This window comes from Saccopteryx leptura, chromosome 2 (assembly GCF_036850995.1).
Source record: "Saccopteryx leptura isolate mSacLep1 chromosome 2, mSacLep1_pri_phased_curated, whole genome shotgun sequence".
Lineage (NCBI taxonomy): Eukaryota > Metazoa > Chordata > Mammalia > Chiroptera > Emballonuridae > Saccopteryx > Saccopteryx leptura.
This window is the reverse complement of record NC_089504.1, coordinates 225856378-225873325: the sequence shown is the minus strand read 5'-3', so window position 1 is coordinate 225873325 and position 16948 is coordinate 225856378. Positions and strand designations below refer to the sequence as shown.

General features: G+C 47.7%; 1 protein-coding gene across 2 annotated transcripts in view; it reads right to left on the bottom strand.

Annotated features, from left to right (window-relative positions):
* Positions 1 to 4686, bottom strand: part of MIS18A (MIS18 kinetochore protein A) — an 83819-nt gene extending 79133 nt beyond the window's left edge. For both annotated transcript variants that reach the window (XM_066370357.1, XM_066370356.1), the window contains exon 1: positions 2962 to 4686. In XM_066370357.1, the coding sequence (XP_066226454.1) occupies positions 2962 to 3472 (511 nt within the window). In that variant the 5' untranslated portion in view covers positions 3473 to 4686. The remainder of the gene's footprint in view (positions 1 to 2961) is intronic.
* Between the last annotated feature and the right edge of the window lie 12262 nt (positions 4687 to 16948).

The window sequence follows — 16948 nt, the reverse complement described above, 5'->3', positions numbered from 1 at the left end:
AGCGGGGATGGGGGTGAGAGGAGATGCAGGAGGAACACTGACCTCGATGAAACAGCCAAAATAGACTCTTGGTTTGACCTCCTCCTACAGTCTACATTCCTCCTCCATTCACTCAGTTGTTCAAACCAGAAACCAGGGTGTCATCCTGGATTCCCATCCTTACCCTGTGCCCCCACATCCACACCAACAAGTCCTGTCGATTGTCCCCTCACCGCTCTCCCTCCAGCCCCCAAGCCTCCCCCTCCACTTGCCTGGACTGCACAGGCTCCTGACTGACCGCCCATTTCCATGCTCAGTCTTCCCTTCTATGCTTCCTTCAAATTAAAATCTGGGTTTAATCACGTCCCCACTTAAACACCTCACTCACTGGAACAGACTCTGATTCCGTACAACAGCCTACAAGGAGCTGATTTTTGGGCCCCTTCCTTCCTCCTTAAGTACTATCTTTATTCTACAGCCACACCGGCCTCACAGCCTGTGTACTAGCTGTCCCATGCCTGCAAAAAGCGCAGAGCACAACCCCAGGCCTGTCCACACAGCCAAGCTGCCATCATGCACAAAGACAGCAGAAAGACATACTCAAGCACTCAAACCTGAAGTTTTCTTGAGCATGGGGAGATGACTGATGATAATTAATCAAACAACTCAGGAATGAGGGAACTATCAATAATCCTTCCTTTGTTAGTAAGAGTCCTGGACTTGAGAAAAGAGTTCATATACACATTACACTAAAGCTACATGACCATGCTGTGGCTACAGAATAGTATGTAAATAGTATGAATCTTGACAAAGTAAAAATAATTCAGCTAACTCAAACTGGGGAAGAAGGCAATGAAAATTAATACAAGAGTTCATTTTTTTTTCTTTCATTGAGGGTGTCTGAAATCAATTTGTAAACATACCCATTCTACAGAGAAGAAAACTAAGGCAGAGACACTAAGGAACTTGCCCAAAGAGACACAGCCAGTTAGAGGCAAGACAGGATTCAAACCCAAGCTGTCGAGAGGACTTCACCGGGCTGTATGGCCCATCAGCAAGGGACCAGCATCTGCTAAAATCATGAAGTATGTCTACATACACTAACATTCAGAATATATGTGTGGGGAAAAAAAAGGACGCTTAACATACAAATAATATAATCTCAAGTGTGTTTTTAAGATTTTTTAATTTATTCATTTTAGAGAGGAAAGAGAGAGAGAGAGAGAGAGGAGGGGGGAGGAGCAGGAAGCATCAACTCCCACATGTGCCTTGACCAGGCAAGCCCAGGGATTTGAACCGGCGACCTCTGTGTTTCCAGGTGGACACTATTCACTGCGCCACCACAGGTCAGACTGTTTGTAAGATTTTACATGTTTAGGCCCTGACCAGTTGGCTCAGTGGTAGAGCGTCGGCCTGGCGTGCAAAAGTCTCGGGTTCGATTCCGGGCCAGGGCACACAGGAGAAGCGCCCATCTGCTTCTCCACCCCTCCCCCTCTCCTTCCTCTCTGTCTCTCTCTTCCCCTCCCGCAGCCAAGACTCCATTGGAGCAAAGATGGCCCGGGCGCTGGGGATGGCTCCTTGGCCTCTGCCCCAGGCGCTAGAGTGGCTCTGGCAGAGCCACGCCCTGGAGGGGCAGAGCATCGCCCCCTGGTGGGCAGAGCGTTGCCCCCTGGTGGGCGTGCCAGGTGGATCCCAGTCATCCCAGTCGGGCGCATGCGGGAGTCTGTCTGACTGTCTCTCCCCGTTTCTAGCTTCAGAAAAATACCAAAAAAACCCAAACAAACAAAAAAAAGATTTTACATGTTTAAACACGCTGATACAGGCATGGAGCCTACAGGAGAAGTAAGTATAAAAGAGAGCAGAGCATGTTATCTCTGGGGCTACGACAGGGTCAGGGTCAGGGACATCACTCCTTCACTATCACATCCTTCTGTACTATTTGATTTCAGAATGTACAAGGGTTAATCCCAGTAAATTACTATGGGAAATGTAAGTCCTTACGCTTAAGTTCAACAACTAAAAGGGATTCAGCAATTACTGTTAATTAATAAACAGATGCATCCTTATGGGAAATAGCAGGTATCAAAAAGTTTCCGGTAACAGTGGATACTGGTGGCCTCCTTTTCCCCCAAGATTTTACCCTGGGGAAGGCAACCAAAACCATTCCATGAATATCAATAATCTGTTGGGGAATTTCTGCCATCAGAATATTTATAGAATTAAACAAAACATAAACTTCAATTTGAAACCTGCAAGCTCCTCTCGCCAAATAGCCATTTTTATTCCAGTTCGTAAAAGAGACGTGAACCACTCCCCTAAATAAGTACTATAAAACAACAAAACAGGGAGCAGTGGGAAAGCACACAGGTCACTGGTGAGGCCAGAATAAAAGCTAGAACTCCTGCCTTCCTAACTCTTCTCTAAGATCCTCCTTCCTCTCCAATTCTCGTGGGATAATTGGTGCTTTCCTTGCAAGTCCCCTTTTCAAAAAAAATGTTGGTAGCATTGTGTTGTCAACTCTATGGTCCAGCACTTGAGGCCGCAAAGGCGTCCGCTGACACAGCTGATAAAACGTGAGGTATCCAGGTGGCTGAAAAGCTTAACCTCCTACCTAAACCACGGGCAACGTCATTTACCAATGAGCAGCCCGCTGACTTCTGTGTGGCACCCAGAGCGGCGACACCCCAAAGGTTCACACTTTAGCAGGTCATTCTGTAGTGAGCAATGCTCACAATCACGCTGATTCAACCGCTCCTGGTGACGGAAGAGGGACCATGGAAGGGAACCTGCCACTCTGAGCCCAGGGCGCAGGGGTGACCACCGCCCTTCTCTTCTCCTGGGACAAGTGCCCCCTCTTAGCTTTCTGCAGCTAAAGCCCGGGGCAGCCCTCTAGCAGGGAGCGCACCTCCCCAAGCGCCCCTTCCCTCCATCCAGGCGCCGCACACCTGCGGGAGGGAGGCCCGAGCCCCGACCACCACTCACAGCGCAGCAGGATGCAGTCGCTGTCGTCCATACCAGTGACCCAGCTCAGTGAGTCGCCCAGCGGGCGCCGGCAGCGGGAGCACAGAAACACCAGCGGCCGATCCTCTTCCTGAGTGGGCGCCTCTGCCACCGCCCCGCTTAGAGAGCTCCACGTGCTCGTCCACCCGCGCAGCAGCTGGTGGCGGCTCGAGCTCCTCGGGAGACACTGGCTCAGCAGCGAGGGGCTGCTCACCGTGTCCCTGTCCCTGCACGAACAGCTGGCAGAGGAGCATCTTCGGCAACTATCATCCGTCCAAACACCCGCCATGACCTTCGAATCGCGCGGCCGCGGAGCACTACGGGAGACAAGAGCCTGCCTCTGCGCATGCGTAGGACGGGCGAGGCGAGCCGGCGGGCGCCAAGTAGGTTCCGCGGCGTTAGGGGCGGGACCTGGCGGAGGAGGGCCGGGCGGCAGCCGACTAGTGCGCATGCTCGCAGTCGGCCGGAGCCAGACCGGGTGGTCACTGCGCATGTGTGAGGTTTTCCGTGGTTTCGACAGCTGGCTGTGTACGGGGACTGTTCCACCTCTCGGTGTATACCGGCTTACACCGGAGGGAGGAAAGTTGCGCGCCCAAACTAAGTCACCAGCCCCTCACCGAGACTGTCACAGTGGTTTCAAAGCGAGCACGCCGCCCCACGCGGCACCGGGAGGGAGAACAGGGTACACATGCTTTCTGCGGCTCGTCCGGCCTCGGTGGCCAAGTCACCTGCGCCCTGGTGAAAGCGGACGGCTAGGCCGATAGCCCCAGAGTCGGGCGGGGAAGTCGGTGTTCCCAGGACTTTGCCTTTGTAAGCACCCCGGACGATGCCAGCACGGATTCCTTGCGCTACTGTGGTCAGCTCTGCCTGCCTGACCTCCAGGTGCAAAAAGCGGAGTGGCCCCGGGCTCGGGGACCTCGGTGCCCTGGACCTACGCTGGGAGGACCTGGGAGGGGCCCGATCACGCGGCGGGCCCTGCGAGGGCGGAGCCGGGGATGCACGTGGGTGCGACACCCCTCCTGTGTGACCGGGACACTCTCCCTCAGCTGTCCCAGAAAGCCAGCCTCCGATTTGAAAACACCACCAATCAGGGCGGGAAGGGCTGATGGGTTCGGACCAAGCTGCATAGCAGATCTCCTGGCAGCGTATCTGGAAAGAAAAGGGCCTCCGAGGGCCAGGGTCTGCTCCTACGACCCTTGGGGTGTGTCCTAAGTCACTGACCAGTTTGCTTGGTCAGATAAACGACATGGCCTCTGGCAGCAGCCTTGAGTTGCGCGACTTTTCCGCCAGTCAGGAACCGTGCAGGAAACTGGAAACGCTATCTGAACCGCCCGCCCGCCCTCCCGCACTCGGTTTCTTCATAGGTTTAAAGGGGTCACGGCGGCACTGGGGTTGATAGAAAATTAAGTGATACACATATAATATGCACGAAACTACTTTATCTATTTGCCCGTGTCAATTGCCTTCCCTCCTGATCTCCCCAGACTGCTGTGGTCCAGCACGATGTCTTTGGTTCAAGGTTCCTAGACCCTACACACGTCTTTCTGTAAGCCGATAGTGATCTTAGAATTCAAGGGATGATCTCTTTGCCTCAACATTGGGTTCCCCCTGGCAACACTGAAATTTTGTGGTTGGATATCCCAGTAAAGGAAAAATGTTTGCAATGGGATGCCTGGTCACTTTCTCACCAAGGCACTTTTGCCTTAGTGGGCCCATTCCTCTATAAGTAATAACAATAATATTATTATTATTGACAATTGCATTGCTATAAATACTAACATATAAATATTGTATATTAGAACATTTCCTTTGACCTACAAGTTTGTGTGGGGGTTTTTTCTTCCGATTTGAAAAGAAATGGAAACATTTTCATGGGGACCTAAGCACATATCCTGGGCCCTAGGCATTGTGCCTAATGGAGAAGAAATCAGCCTCAACACCAAAGGACCCTTTTTATAGTCCTAATTATTATGAATATAAAATATTAATATACCCACAAAGTCCTACCTTCTGTGGGCATAAAATGAGATGCTTGAGCAAGATGACCTTGGACTGGGTGGTTGTAGCTATTCCTGAACCACCACTCACACCCTCCTTCTTAGTTACACAACCAGGAGGTTTGGATTAGGTCAAGTCCACCCCCACCACCTCCACTACCGTTACCACCAATTCGTGGTATGGATCCCCAGAGGTTTACAATCAGGACAACCATCTCTCCATTGATTGGGGATGACATTTACCTCAGTCTTAAGCCAATAAGCAAGCACATTGCACTCCTATCCCTGGCTATATGGATTAGGTCCGATTCTTCACTTATGTTGTCAAATGTCCAATCAGAGTAAATCTCAAGTCTCTTGTTCAGTGGTTCTTTGTTCCTGGGACATGAGCAGGGAAACACATGGCCAGGTTGCTTTGTGCAGAATGGACAGAACTGAGAGAACAAGGGGAGACAGAGAACTGAGCACCAACCTTAGGACCTTCTCAGCCAACAGATTCTCTAAGTTGTGCAAGCCAGCTGTATTTTCACCAACAATGAACAGGGTGCGTTAACCGTATTACATTACAACCTGTCAATGGTGAGACTTTTGACTGAGACTCCACAATGAGATGAAAATGATGTACTACCACCATGTGTGAGAGACAGATTGCCTCAGAGTGGATATTAGAGGATTCCCTACTGCCCTGAACTGTCTCCCGCATTTTGGGAACATTAAAGACTGGAGGAAATAGTGACAGAGATGACTTCATAGAAGGCTTGGAGACAGGCTGGGTTGGGTTTCTGCCCCTCATCTCAGTCTGGCTGAGCAGGCTTTGAGGAACCAACTGCAGAGCCTGTGGGCTCCCAGGTGTCTGAGGACACAGTGCTCAGCAGGAGAGTTGGGCTGTCAAGTTGTTTTGGTGGCACAACAAAGATGAGCCAGGTGAAGATTCCTGGTGGGTAGGTCACCTCAAATCATAAGTTCTGCTCAAGAAGATAACTTGGAACAACGAGGCTTCTCTGGCTGTGAGCATCCAGCCCAAGGGGAGACCTTCCTGGTTGTGGGTATAAAGCCGGGCGGGGGGTGGGGGTGTGCAGAGAGTTCCCAAGGAGCCTGGAGAGAGTTGGTTCTAACCATGCCAAACCAGAGGATGCAAAACCAACTTGTGATAGAACCAAGTCAAATAAAAACTGACCCCAATTTTAGCCTAGGAAAGGAAATAGGGAGCAGGGGAAGTAAGAGAGGGCAGAGCCAGCCACACATCCTGCCCCTCTAGAGTCAGGGTCCACCTGCACGCCCTCCCTCAGGGAGAGAGACAGCCCTTATCCTGCAGCAAGGATTGCAGTGTTGATTACTCTCCTGGACTGGGTACTGTTATTCTGTCATTGAGATTCTGTTTGCAATGGATGTGGCTGCAGAACTGTCTATTCCCTAAGAGGGTGCACTCCAACTCTGATAACATGGTGGGGGGACTTCTTTACAAAGCATCAAATAACAAAGGCATAGATGGCATATAGGGGTGAACCCCTAGGGATAGCACAGGAACCCAAGGTAAGAGCATTGGGGCTAACACTATGCTCTGCTTGACCTAAAGAGACACAGGGAGGGAGAGGTTACTGGAGCCTGAAAGGAAGGGGTTGTGAAGGGCAGACCACCCTGAGAAGATCATTGGGTCTGTCAAGGACACAACCATCTGAGGCGACCTCACAGGGAGGGACACAGGTGGTTAAATTCCCAACCTGTTCTCTTCCTTCCCTTCCTGCCGACTAAGCCATTGTCCAAATCCAACAGGAATCCACAGGGCATGGAGCATACTGATGGGATCCACACGCATCGCATCGGGTTGGAGAGTAGATCTGGAGGGCAAACAGAAGGGCCCGCACTCACACCCTTGTCTTCAGCCAGACCACAGGTTGAAAGGCACAGCAAGAAACAAAATCCAAAGAAGAGTTCCATTTTGATCCTGTCCTTCAGTCCTTCTTGCTCAACATACACATCACTCGGACCACCTGACTCAACCCGCATTTCTGGCTGAGCTTCGAAAGCCTTGGTGTAAGTAACAAACCAATGCTAGTCTGATTTAACATCAGCAGTGAGAGGAAGGGGGAAGAGGGACGGAGGAAGGGAAGGAGGGTGGGTGAGAAAGAGGGTACGGTGAGAGAAGGAACAGGAAAAAGGAGAAAAAATGAAGGAGGATTTCACGGGATTTATGGCTCTTTAGACACGCTGCTCTGGTAGTTGGAGAATAGTGAATTCAAAGGCTCTGGTTACTTGGACTAGATGTTAATTGCACGCACTTCCTCCCACTTATGCATATGGAAGACAATGATTATAGGTGGCTGGAAGTCGGTCCTCTGTTCCCTCTGGTGTTTAGAGAACTGTCTGCAGCTACAATTGAGGACCCTTTGGTCCACCTCTTCCTGGTAGAGAGATGCCCAGGATCCAATTGGCATGGCAGCTGCCTCCCCACCAGCTGAGCCCCAGGACCTCTGCCACAACGGGAGCCCTCCTCAGGGGATGAAGTGTGCTGTGGGAAGAGTGTGGGTGGGCATTTAACACTGTGTTCCAGGGCTAAACAATAACTACAGAAATACGCTTCACTTTTTAAAAAATCCTCAGAGGCAGGATGTTCTTTAAATAGTCCTGTTTCCCTCTCCTAGTTATGTGTGGAAAATCACGATTTTCCAGTCTTTAACAGAGATATTTAATTCTCCTGCAGGTTAAAAAAGAATGAGAAGAACGTGATTTTTCAGAAAAAAATCGTAATACATTTAAGCCGGGAATGAGTCATAAAGATGCTTAATCCACACGTTTCACTCTGCAAATAGAAAAGCTGAAATCCGGTGTGGCTCAGGCATCATGGTCTAGTTAGCAGCAGAGATGAGTGGACATCTGGACTGTTATATGTCCAGCATCATTCCCCTCTTCTTGGGAAAAAGGCTCCCCTTCTTCCCCAACTTCAATGGTGCACATGGTCGAGCTTCCCACCTGGAAGGTCTTAGCCCACTCCCCTCCCGCTCCTAGAGGTGGGCTATGCTGAGCTCCAGCCAGTCTCAGCCACCACCTTCCTGTCACATCTCTAGGTTCTAGGAGCAGGTATCAGAACTAGGGCCAGTCCAAGTCCATCCCTGGACTTTTTTATGCCAAAGCTTGGATCAGGTGAGGTCGTCTGCTCACCCTTTCCTCTGGAATCATGATCCCAGCACTGCCATCAGCCCTGTCCCCAGCCTGGTGGGACAGCCTGGCATGACCCCGAGCCTCAGGGAGAAGCAGGACATGAGGTGGAGACAGAGTAACAGCAGCATCATTTTCTACCACTCTCCATCCTGTTCTGGGAGCACCCCCCACAGCATGCTCCCATAAACCCAGGTAGAATCGGGTTCCTGGTGCTGATCAGCAAGAGTCCTGGCCAATACACAGATTCAGTCTGGAACCGTGGTCGCCAGATCCTATGTATAGCGGTCACTGTTAAGCCAAATTCGGAGGGACCCAAAACATGAAAGACAGGAACAATGTCTGTCGTTTACACATCAAAGCTTTATTGTATAGCTTGGCCAAGCGGCGGCAGCTCCGACAGAAATCTGAGGGAGAGTGAGCTGGCCCTTTGTTCTACCTAGTCTTTATAGTTTTGAAAGTGGGAAGTACAGAAGCAAAAATTGTATTTAGGAGCCCTTTATCACTATTGGTTATAGTCATATGTCCTTTAACATGATAGGACCATGTTCAATTTGCAAGCTATACATCCTTTTGGAGAAAACAAATCAACACAATGGTAGAAAGATATCTCTTTACATATTAAAAGGCCTTCCTATATTTTCTAGTGTTCACCCCTATATTTTCTAGTGTTCACCCGCCATCTCTCTGTCCAGAGTCAGACGTATTAACCACATGCATTTACATAAGAGAGGTAGTTTCCGAGGGGGCAAATGGCTCATAGTAATAAGAAAAGGTTTATTTTGGCTTTTCTCTTCCTGCACCTGGCTAGCCATTCACTCCTTTCCCCACAGGTATGGTGGAATGTCAGGGAATCCATGTTTTCCTTCCCTTTCATTTGCAATACAATGGCAAGAGCCATCCTGGTTATGCCAATCACACAGTACAGAGACTATTCTCACAATTTCTCTGCACACCTTAACCCAAATTAATAAAATGTTCTCCAAGCCTCCTAAAATATTAATATTAATTCTGTAGCCTTTTGGTACTTTACAACACCTGCGGGTGAAATGGCTCAGTGGCTCCTCAGTCACACCAGTGCACCAGGCTGTTGAAATATAACTCCATATGTTTCATAATGCTAATATAGTTCTCAAAATACACACTTTCAAGGAGGCTCACTCTGGAGATTACAGTCTCATGGAAGGGAGAACACGTATGCAGTTTGAATTCTTCCATCACCCCTCACTTTCTATCCAGGCATTCCTCTGTTCCCCCACCCCAAGTTCTTTCCCTTTTCCTGAATACAAGCAGAGGAAGGTCTCTATGAGGAAATGATTGATTTAATGCCTATACCAAACAGCTAGAAATCTCCCTTTTAACTGAGAGGATTTTCTCTAACCCCAACACAGACTGATCCTAAGGGGAGGGGGGGGGGGCCAGGCTGTGACTTCCGAATCTGGAACAATACTAGTGAGGCCTTAGGTATTGAAAACACAGAATACATGTCTTTGGAGAGATCTCAGAAAATGCTGCAACCACAGCAGAAGGACTGGGAAGTTCAGCTGGCATATCAGGATGACGCTCTAAGCAACAGAGCTACCCGACCAGGGCAGAAATATTTATTTTTTAAGATAAAAAACGTCATGAGTTCACACTGATACTTCAATTCTAAATTATAAAATTAGAGTTTTTACTTAACCTTATCTTTGTTAACTGTATTTCTTTTCTCCAACTTAAAATCCTATTACCAATGACACTGACATAATTACTTAATGTGCAGTATACACAGTCTCAAAATATCAGTATCAAAAAGAACAACTTGACTACTGAAAACAATCTAAGATCTTTTGTGAGGGACTAGTTGTTTTATCATGCCCCCCCCCAGGGTATACCATACAAGACATATAGAGTAAAATTCTTGTTTTAATGTCACTTCAATAGTTCTTCTTTGTGGAGTTATGACCCCCACTCAATATGTTACCTATTTCAATATTTAAAGATTTTTTAAAAAAATTATTTTGTTTTATAATTATGTAAAATATTTATATGATTTCAAAGTCAAATAATACAATAAAGTTTACTAGATCTCTAGATTCTATTCATATCCTGTCTTCCTGTTAAGTTCATCCAAGTCAACACTTTTTAAAAAGTTTTGGATGATTTTTCGATTTTTATAAATGTAATTGAATAGGCTCTGGCCAGGTAGCTCAGTTGGTTAGAGCCTTGTCCTGATACCAGAAGGGTGTAGGTTTGATCCCAGGTCAGGGCACATACAAGAATCAGCCAATGAGTGCATAAATAAGTGGAACAACAAATCAGTCTCTCTTTCGCTCTCTCTCCAATCAATCAATAAACGTTTTTTTTTAATCTAAGTGAATACAAATGTATATTCAGGCTTTTCCTCTCCTCCTTTTCAGATGGACATCAGCAAACTACATATCTTTTTAAACCACTCAGCAGTGTATCCTGGACATCTCTCCACAGCATGCAGAGACCATGTTTCTTTGTAACAGATGCACAATGCTGTTGTTGTGAGGCTACACTACCACTTATTCATCTGGGTCCCAGGTGGTGGGTGTTTGGCCGCTTTCAGCCTCTGATGTTGCAAACAGTGCTGTGATGCCCTGTGTTTATGCTTTTATCATATTTTTGGAATTGATTCCTGAAAGAGAATTCTGCGCCAAAGGATACATATCTATGGAATTGTGTTAGATACTGCCAAATTCCTTTCCAAAGAGGTTACAGTATCATGCATACCTATCAGCCATATAGACAACTACCTGTTTACCTAGACAGCAGCCTGGACAATTGATTATGCTGTCAAACGTCTGAATTTCCTCAACCTGGTACGTGAGCTACTGGTTTTCTGCACAGCTTAGCAGTGAGTGTGCTCGAGAACCTTTTCATATATTCCCTATCAGCTTTTCTCTTACTGTGACCTCACGGCTCACATTTCTTGTTGCAGCACATGTTTGAGTTAAAAAGGAGATGTTGAAGACACGTTTTTAAAGTTCCATAGGCCTGGAAAGGTCAGCCATACAGGGATCATGACTTGAATGTATGGGATGCTAGTTTGAAGATAGTGCACCCTCTGCATGTTGAACTCTCCAGTGTCATGAATTGCTGATGAGAAGAAGCCTAATGCCATTCTGATTCTGCACCTTTCTTTTCTCTTCTTTGAAACGTGAGGATTTTTCTCTGCAGGTTAGAGTTCTGCTACTTTTTGTGCCGAGCCTTGGTGTGAAGTTATAGCACACCTGATGCTGAGCGATGGGTGCATCCTTGTCACCTGAAGAGTCGTGACTTTTAGTTCTGGGAAATTATATCGGATTATTTACTCGACTATTTCTTCCCCTCCATCATTTTGTCTTTCTTGTCTATTTGAACGCTTATTAGTCAGATGTTCAACTTCTTAGACTGATTGCTTAAGCCTCTTATACCCCCCCATACACACACGTTTTATACTTTATTTTCTGTGAATTTTCTCCAGCTGGTTGCAGGCTAGCTCCCCAGTCAGGGCACGTAAAAGACTCAACCAATGAAGACATAGATAAGTGGAGCAACAAATTGATGTTTCTCTCTCTCTAAAAATCAATCAATACAATAAATAAATAAATATTCCTTAGCTCTGTACATTGAATAGGCCTAAACATTGTAACCAACACAGCAGCAATAAGCACCCTTTGTGCCCAGATGACAATTAGCTAGACACCATTTGCTACAAAAAGAAACCAGGATTCCTTGGAGAAATGGCTGAATTCAAGGTCTGGGGCAAAATGTGTAGAAAAGGGGCCTAGAACAACTTGTCATTTAAGAGAGCAGGTAAGTTATAAAACAACACAGAAAACTACTAATGAAACCAGTATGCAGAGGCTGTCACCTTCCACATAGAAGGTCACTGGCACACCCATAAACACAGTAACTATAACAGATCAGGACATATTCACAAGTTTAAATGCACACGCTCTTAATGACTTAGGAATAAAACCTGCTCACTGTTTACTGTTAAGGAATGCTAGGAAACCCAGACATTATTTTGCAAACTCAAAGTTCATCAAACATGTATTCCTCAGCGAACCAATTTATGAAGATGTTTTTTGTTTTGTTTTTTGTTTGTTTTTAGAAGAATAGCAGCTAATACATGAAAAAGGAATGACGGAATGAAAAGGTGACCATTTTTACAAGGCTAAATGCATCCAAGGATCTCTGCCATGACTATCACTGGCTGCCAACATCACAAGACACAGAGACAGCCATCATTATGTGCCTCTTTGGGAAAGGATGCCACACCACTCAAAGGTATTCTTGCCAAAAAGAAATTGAACCTGAATCTGATTCAGCCTCTAGATCTAACTCCACCTTCCAGGAACTGCAGGACACAGGAAGCCTGACTAACAGCACAGGGTCCAGTTGTCAGACTCCTCAGGGCAAATAACCCACTTCCTCAACAAATAACTTACAGATTCAAAAAATAAAGGCACAGAAAGCAGAGGGGATGTACACTTTTAACAAAACCTCAGAGTCGTGACCACCAGTTGCAATACATTCTCGTTTGAACAAATTAATTATAAAAGAAATTATGAGACAAAGTTTGAACACTAGTTAGATATTTGATGCAATTATATAATCAGTATTAATTTTTAAGTGGGATCCTAATAGTATAGTTTTATATTCTTTAATTCTCCTTCAGAGACATATACTGAAATATTTACAGGTAAAATGATATAGTCAGGCCTGACCAGGCGGTGGCACAGTAGATAGAGCGTCAGACTGGGATGCAGAGGACCCAGGTTTGAGACCCCAAGGTCGCCAGCTTGAGCATGGGCTCACTTAGTTTGAGCAAAAGGCTCTCCAGCTTAGACCCAAGGTCACTGGCTTGAGCAAGGGGTTACTTGGTCTGCTGAAGGCCCATGGTCAAGGGACATATGAGAAAGTAATCAATGAACAACTAAGGTGTCGCAGTGAAGAAGTGATGATTGATGCTTCTCATCTCTTTCCGTTCCTGTCTGTCTGTCCCTATCTATCCCTCTCTCTGACTCTCTCTCTCTGTAAAAAAAAAAAAAAAAAAGATATATTCAGAATTTGCTTCACAGTATCCAGCATGAGGCAAGGGGGGAACAAATGAAACTAAATTAGCCACACTTTAATCATTGTTGAGGTTGAGTGGTGGCTGCATGGAGTTTCATTATGCTATTCTTGCTGCTTTCGCAAATATTTGAAATTGTCTATGATTAAAATTATTTATTTATTTTTGGAGAGATAGGAAGGGAGAGAGAAAAGCATCAACTCGTTGCTCCACTTAGTTGTGCCATAGATTGCTTCTCATATGTGTCCTGAATGGGGCTCAAACTGGCGACCTCAGAGTTGAGCTGGCAATCCCGGGATCAAACAGGTGACCTTGGCACTCTGGGAGGATGCTCTATCCACTGAACCACAGGCCAGTGCTAAAACTTAAAAAAAAAAAAGTCATGCACATTCTGCATTTACTGTTATATGCCTATGTTTCAGTATTTGAATGCAGCCTTTAAAATCATTGACAAAAATGGACAGTCCAGAGGGAGGTGCTGTGTTTACTTTAAGGGTTTGTATATTCACAATGTGACATTGTTTGTCTCATGTTGTAGGCTGAATAATAGCCCCCCAAAATACCCACCTCCTAATCCCAGGAGCCTGTGAATCTTTCTTTAAATGCCAGCAATGACTTCGCAGATAGGACTAAATTGGGGTTTTGAGCTGGGGACATCCACCTGGATGGGTTCAGTGTGATTATTGGTATCTTTCTAAGAAGCAGGAAGAGAGAGATTGGGCTACAGATGAAGGTCAGGTGACACGGAATTTAGAAAGGTGACCGTGATGCTGGACCACAAGCCAGGGAATGATGGTGGCCTCCACCCAAGGCAGGGAAGGCGAGGGAACCCATCCCCGTCCCCAGGGCCACAGCACCATGATGTTAGTCCCATGAGGAGACGCGTTTCAAACTCTGCCTTCTAGGACTGTGAGATAACGACTGTGTTGTTGTTAAGCCACCAGTCTGTGGTCACCTGTTATGGCAGCCCCTGGACATGAGCACAGCCCCGTCTGCAGGTCCCAGGCACTGAGCAGAGCACCGAGGCTGTGCCACCTGCCCACACCCCAGCTTTCTGCCTGAGAACCGGGGCTGCCAACACATGGGGCCGCGTGGAGAGAGAATCACAAAGCACACCTAACCCGGGGCTGGTGCAGATCACTGTTCAATGAACGTGGCTTTCCTCCTTCTAAGGGCTCTTCCCTCCATTGTGGCCTGTTCTCAGTCTGCTGTCACCATGGCACCTAACGAGCACACACTTTTCCTGCAAAGGAAAATAGCTTCACCTTTAAGCTTTGGGTTATAAATTAAAGCGAGGGAAGCAAAGCAGTGCTTACGGTGAAGGTCTTTGAGGTATTTGTTAATATAAATATGTCATTATTATCTTGGGGAGTTGACCTTCATGGGAGGATTAGCTCTTACTAATGTCAAAGGAGAATATTTTTTTTAATCTGTTTTTCTACTTTCATGTGTATTTTAAAGTCGAGATTATTATCAGACCAGTCAATTCATTTCAACAGTATTTTGTCAGGTAGAAGTGAAAATCCCGAAGAAATGGAATTAAGGTATTTTCAGTTGGAAAATGTAATGAAGGAGGGAAGGAAGAAAGGAAGGAAAGAAAAAAGGAAGGAGGGAGGGAGGGAGGGAGGAAAGAAGGAAAGGAAGAAGGAAGGAAGGGAAGGAGAGAAGGAGGGAGGGAGGGAGGAAGGTAGGGAGGGAGGGAGGGAGGAAGGTTACCTTTTTGTGCCAACTTGACTGGATGGGTGCCAGTTACGTGCTTGAAGACCATTTCTGGGTGTGTCTGTGTTTCCAGAAGAGATTAGTATTTGACTCCGGGGACTGAGTGAAGCAGACGGCCCCCAGTGTAGATGGGCCTCATCCACTGTACTGAGGGCCTGGATAGAACACAGAGGCTAAGTGACTTTCACCTGACTTCCTCCTGCCTGGTTCTCGGGACCTCAGACCAGGGTCTCCCCTTTGGCTGTGTGGCCCCGGGGCCATCACAGCACACCCCTGGTTTCCTGGGTGTCCAGCTTGCAGACAGCAGACTGTGGGATTTGCTCACCTCCATACTGACGTGAGTCCACCCCTCATAACGCTCGTCTGTGGGTGTGCGCACAAGCACGCACACATGTGGGGTGGGCCAGTGCTGCAGGATGGTGACAGTAGCTGGAGGTTAGGAGACTGTTCACTGGAGTGGTCTCCGAGGGGCGTGCAGGGCCCTAACAGCATTGACTAGCAGAAGGCAGGAAGTGAAAGGGTTCTTTTGCATCCCCGGTGGTGGGCATCCTCCCCAGGGAGTGAGGGATGGATTGAGGCCAGACGAGCAAGACGGAGCTTGAGAGATGAGAGGAATGGGGATCTGAGAAAGGCTGCGTTAGCTGCAGGGGCAGTATGGCTTATTCAGCCAGCGCCTGCTGCAGACCAGGTGCTGCCCTGCCTGGCTGTGCTCCTCTGCCCGCCTAGCACCCTGGAGACCCCACAACAGCCATACATCGCACAGTGAGGAGCACCAGCTGCAGGGAAGAGGTTGGGTCACGTGTCCAGGTTGCACTGCTGGCCGGAAGCAGAGACGGCATTGCGGTTGGTCAGCAGCCTGGCTCCAAGCTCCGTCCCTCCATTCTCCTGCCCTTGAGTACACCTGGGAGACACACACAGATGTGTGTAGGGTGCAAAGAGTGTCTCCTGGGCAGAGGTGGATTAAGGTCGGTTGAGGCCCCGGGCTCAGAAGAACATTTTGGTCCCCTTACATTAGAAAAATGTGTTAAGTTGGGGTTTTGAGGGGCCCTTCAGAAGTCGGGGCCCAGGGCACACACCCGGTGCGCCCACCGTTAAATCTGCCTCTGCTCCTGGGGAATTGTTACCCCTCATTTGAAAGCCCAAAGTTCACTTCTGGTCTAATCAACTGGATCCTCAGCAGTTCAGTGGCGTGGATCCCGCGGAATGCCCTAGGCACAGGGCTGGGCATATAGGCTCAGACAGGGAGAGGACCTAGTTATCCAGGCAGGCTGTCTACACTGTTGATGCCAGCTTCTCTCTGGAGGTGTAGACCCAAATCAAGAACACGAAGACATACGTGTGTATTGCAGGGAAAGGCCTCTGTGCATTTCAACTTCCTAATTCAGAGGCCAAGTTGACGGGCTCCACTCGTGGTTAGTCCTGCTCCTTCCAAACATTTGAAATATTCCTCTTGACTGTGTTTGTGTTACTTGGAGAGAGGCCCTAGAGAAAGTCAGAGGAGCCCTCATCACACGTGTTGTCAGCTAGGGGCTGGGTGAATTGTGGGGCCCTATTTCCCAAGAGATCGGTCCATCCTTGTGGGACATTGGCCCAAACAAACAGCCTCGTCCGTCTGAACCAATGCAGCTGTCTGGTTCACTCTTGGGGGCTTAGATAAAAACCAGGGGCATACTCAACTGGGGCGGGGGCTCCTTTGGTTTAATTAACGGGCTGTGTGTAGAAGAGACAGGTCATGAGTTCAGGGCTGACGTCGCTCAGTCTCTACCCTCAGAGCATGAATCAAAGCCAGTGACTGGCTGGTTGCTCAATGGCACCCTGTCCGGCCCGAATGTGAGTCAAGGGCACCACCAGCTTTCATTCTGGTATTATTAACATTTTACGTATTTAAGGCCAAAGTGTGACTGTCCTTCCTATCCTTCTTTGGCATCCTGGCTTTCAGGGGCCCTGGGCATCTGTTGTGCCGTCCTCACACCAAGGGGTGGCTAGCCTTGCCGCTCTGTTTGTTTTGGAGTGACATCAAGAAGGGACA